The 3561-nt window shown below is 43.2% G+C and overlaps 1 protein-coding gene across 1 annotated transcript in view; it reads left to right on the top strand.

Annotated features, from left to right (window-relative positions):
* Window positions 1-6: 6 nt before the first annotated feature.
* The window catches only part of LOC121918033 (zinc finger protein 300-like), a gene marked incomplete at its 3' end in the record, with an annotated part of 4151 nt that continues 596 nt past the window's right edge, over window positions 7-3561 (top strand). Inside the window, exons 1-3 of the mRNA XM_042444148.1 lie at window positions 7-534; window positions 1539-1659; window positions 3245-3461. Coding sequence (XP_042300082.1) covers window positions 499-534; window positions 1539-1659; window positions 3245-3461 — 374 coding nt within the window. The remainder of the gene's footprint in view (window positions 535-1538; window positions 1660-3244; window positions 3462-3561) is intronic.

Here is a 3561-nt window from a genome sequence, read left to right as displayed (position 1 = left end):
CTCCTGTATCCCTCCAGATGTTGATGAATAACACCTCCCATAAGCCCCTTAGACAACATAACAAATAAGTGGGGGTGCTGGGAGTTGTAGTCCAACAACGCTAGGTGGGGTTGTAGGATTCCCACCCCTACCTTAGGGCTAAATCTTAGGGGTAATCCCACTAGAGTTTGTTGTTTTTATTCCTCATGGGGTCGTGGTGGAATCTGATGGAGAAGGAAGGCGTTCAACAGAAAAGCCTTTTGTTCTGTGCTGTCAGGTTGGCATGTCATCTCATGACAGCCTCAATATAGTTATTTTGTCTTCGAGGGAAAGTTCAGGCTTGACTTGCTCTCAGACCCATTAGGTTGTCTTTCTGGGTCCGTGGAAGATGGCATAAATAAACATTTGCACATGTGAAGCAACTTCCTTTGTAACTTCTACAGGTGTTCAGAGGTCCAGAATTGGCCTGGCTGGTCTTCAAACAGGGAGAGAAGAGAGTCTTCACTGAATTTCTTTTCAATGAAAGAAACTGCAGGAAAGAAGCCATTGGAACAGGTTAACCTTGAACTCCTCTTTTGAGATGGAGTCACTGGGATGGGTCTATAACAGAGGATCACAAATGGTTGATAACCAAGGGCAGAGGGATTTCCCCCTCTCACCGTGTGGTTGAATACCTCCTCCCATGAATTGAATCCTTGGTGTGTCAAACTGGTATGCAATTAATTGTTGGATGCCATCATCCTCCATATTGAAATGGCTGAGTTGATCAGTGTTGCCTGCTATCCCTTCCCCCAGCCAATCAGGGCCCTTGGAACAGGTTAATGATCACTCTTTCTTTCTTTGCAATGTAACCATTGGAAGGGATCTGCAACAAGGGGTCCCAAATGGTTGCTGCCCAGGGCAGATGTATATCCCAGGATATCCCTGAATGAAAAACACTTCATTTGTGTTTTCCTGCATGGCAGAGAAGTGGACTGCATGGCGCTTGAGGTCTCTTCTGACACTTCACCTTTCCAAGAATTGAATCCTTGGCTTTTAGACATGGTTGGTCCACCATTTTGTTGGAGGCAGGCATCTGACTCAGGCAGCTGGTTTCAAGCCATCATGAAAGGAAGCAATTCCTAACAATTTAATTTGTGGTTCTCATATTTTTATGGTAGAGGATGGAAAGAGGCTCTTGTGGTATTCTCTGCCTCATGAGCTAAAAGATCTTGACCATACAGGCTGGGAATCCAAAGAATCTGCTGACTGGATGAGGCTGCCCTAGACTTAAGCCAGTTACTAATGCATATTGGGAAGACCTGTACAGAAGAGCTTCAATGTGCTAAATAAAATATCCCTTCACATGAGAAATCTAGTTTATCAGACACCCAGACTGTGACCTTTTTCCTCATGAACTATTCTTCAAGATCCAGGGAGTTAAGGAAAAGAGATGAAGGAATAGTCAAACACCTACTCTATCTGTATTCTGAAGTGATCCAGTAATATTGGTGGTGCACCATCTATTTTCCTCTGCTTTTGATAAGAATGTCTATGATGAAGGCTATTTTCTGTTGCAGATGACTTTTCGAGATGTGGCTGTGTTTTTCACAAAGGAGGAATGGAGCTTATTGGATCAGAACCAAAGGTCTTTGTATGAAAAGGTCATGATGGAAAACTATGAGACTGTGTCCACCCTGGGTAAGGAACTTGAACCCATTGCCCTTTCTATGGAGACTGAGGGTCATTTCATTTTACATCATCATAGCACTATTAATTATGACAACATCCTGGGCAATCTTGGGATTTATAGTTTAATGAGGCAGTGGGAGAACTATGGCAGTTCACGTATTTCCCCCCAAATGCCCCTTGACACATCCCAGAGCAATTTTTCCATGCTTTTTTTTTAACCTTCTTTCAGTCCTTCTAAATCTAGGCCTTGGAGAGGCTTCCAACTTCCTCTTGTGAAAAACACATCCTCTGGTCTTAAAATGGCTTTTTCCTACAATGACAAAATTACCCCCCCCCCCCCCGGGATAATGAGGAGCAAAATGTTTTTCTTTTTTCAGATGGTACTATGGGGGAATGCCCTCTGATATCCCCTGGGGATTCAGCATGGCCCGCTAATCCCCACAGTTTTCAATCCCCTGTCAGAGAAGCTCCAAAAGTAAGGTCCCAATCCCAACTCAGCCAGTAAGCTTTCAAGCTGCTTCCTCAGTCCGGCCCCCTTGTTCAACCTTTTCTACTTATTTGTTTATATACTTATTATCCTGCCTTTCTTCTCAAAGTAGCTTCAATTAAAGCTTCTCCTTCCTCAGACAGTCTAACTCTTTGTGGACAAAAAAATACCTCTGGGAAGGTCCACAATAGGGCCAGAAAGCAATGGTCTTTTGACCTGAGGAAGCGCTTGGTCCTCAGGTCAAAATAATTAACAATTGGTTCTGTTGTTTGGCCCAAATGTGTATATGTTTAGTAGATGCAAAGCCTGAGGAGGATGAGCACACACTCACACAAGCCAAACTCCCGATTGGGACAAGGAGAGATGTGTTTTCTCTCCCCTTCCTACACCAAGAGCAACAGTACAGCTTGTCCAGTGTTATCAGCCTCAGCTCCCCTCAATCCTTGAATTAACTACAGTACCATACTATTTGGCTATATGCCCATCCCAGCACCTTTTCTGTTGTAGTTATATCCAGGGGCAGCCATGTTGGCTATATAGCAGAGTATAGTATCACCCGAATCCAGAAGACAGTAATACCTTTATGGAGCCAACCAAAATGCACATTATACATGTAGATTTCTTGCTCTCACATGCCTGATTCCTGTCCTCTTCTTCCTCCTCTCTCCAAATTTCCTACCTGCCCTCAAGCCTATCTGCAGAACTTCAGCATCTCCCATTCTGTATCTCATTCTTATCTCCTTTTCTGCACCATCCTGTTTTATTCTCTCTTTCTTTTTTTCTGTCTCTCTTTCTCACACACACACACATGCATGCATAGAGTGCTTTGTGTATTAAGGGGCAGCTGTGAACCTGACAAAATGTAATGATTGGTTTGGGTGAACTGGGGCAAACCGGCTGGCATTTGGATGTTTTCCGGCCTCTTAAGGTGCTCCATCTAGCAATTGTGACTAAAATCTATGAAAGAAAGGAAAAGAAACATAGCGTTCCCCTTTCTCTGATATTTCATTTCTTTCTTAAGTTTGCTTAGCTCCATCATTATTTTCAGAGGTCCTTCTTCTGTGAACACTGAGATTTACTCTTGTCTCTCCCTGTCCTCCCATATAGGAGACTTTTTGAATCATCAGAGAGTCCATATAGGAAAAAAACCATACAAATGCCAGCAGTGTGGAAAATGTTTTAATCAGAAGCCAAACCTTGTGACTCATCAGAGAGTCCACACAGGACACAAACCATACAAATGCCAGCAGTGTGGAAAATGTTTTGCTCACAAGTCAGTTCTTGTGATACATGAAAGAGTCCACACAGGAGAGAAGCCATACAAATGCCAGCAGTGTGAAAAATGTTTTATACAGAAGTCACACCTTGTGATACATGAAAGAATCCACACAGGAGAGAAACCATACAAATGTCAGCAGTGTGGA

Source organism: Sceloporus undulatus, unplaced genomic scaffold (genome assembly GCF_019175285.1).
Source record: "Sceloporus undulatus isolate JIND9_A2432 ecotype Alabama unplaced genomic scaffold, SceUnd_v1.1 scaffold_3221, whole genome shotgun sequence".
Lineage (NCBI taxonomy): Eukaryota > Metazoa > Chordata > Lepidosauria > Squamata > Phrynosomatidae > Sceloporus > Sceloporus undulatus.
Note: the sequence above shows the minus strand (reverse complement) of the source record. Positions and strands in the feature narration are given on the sequence as shown.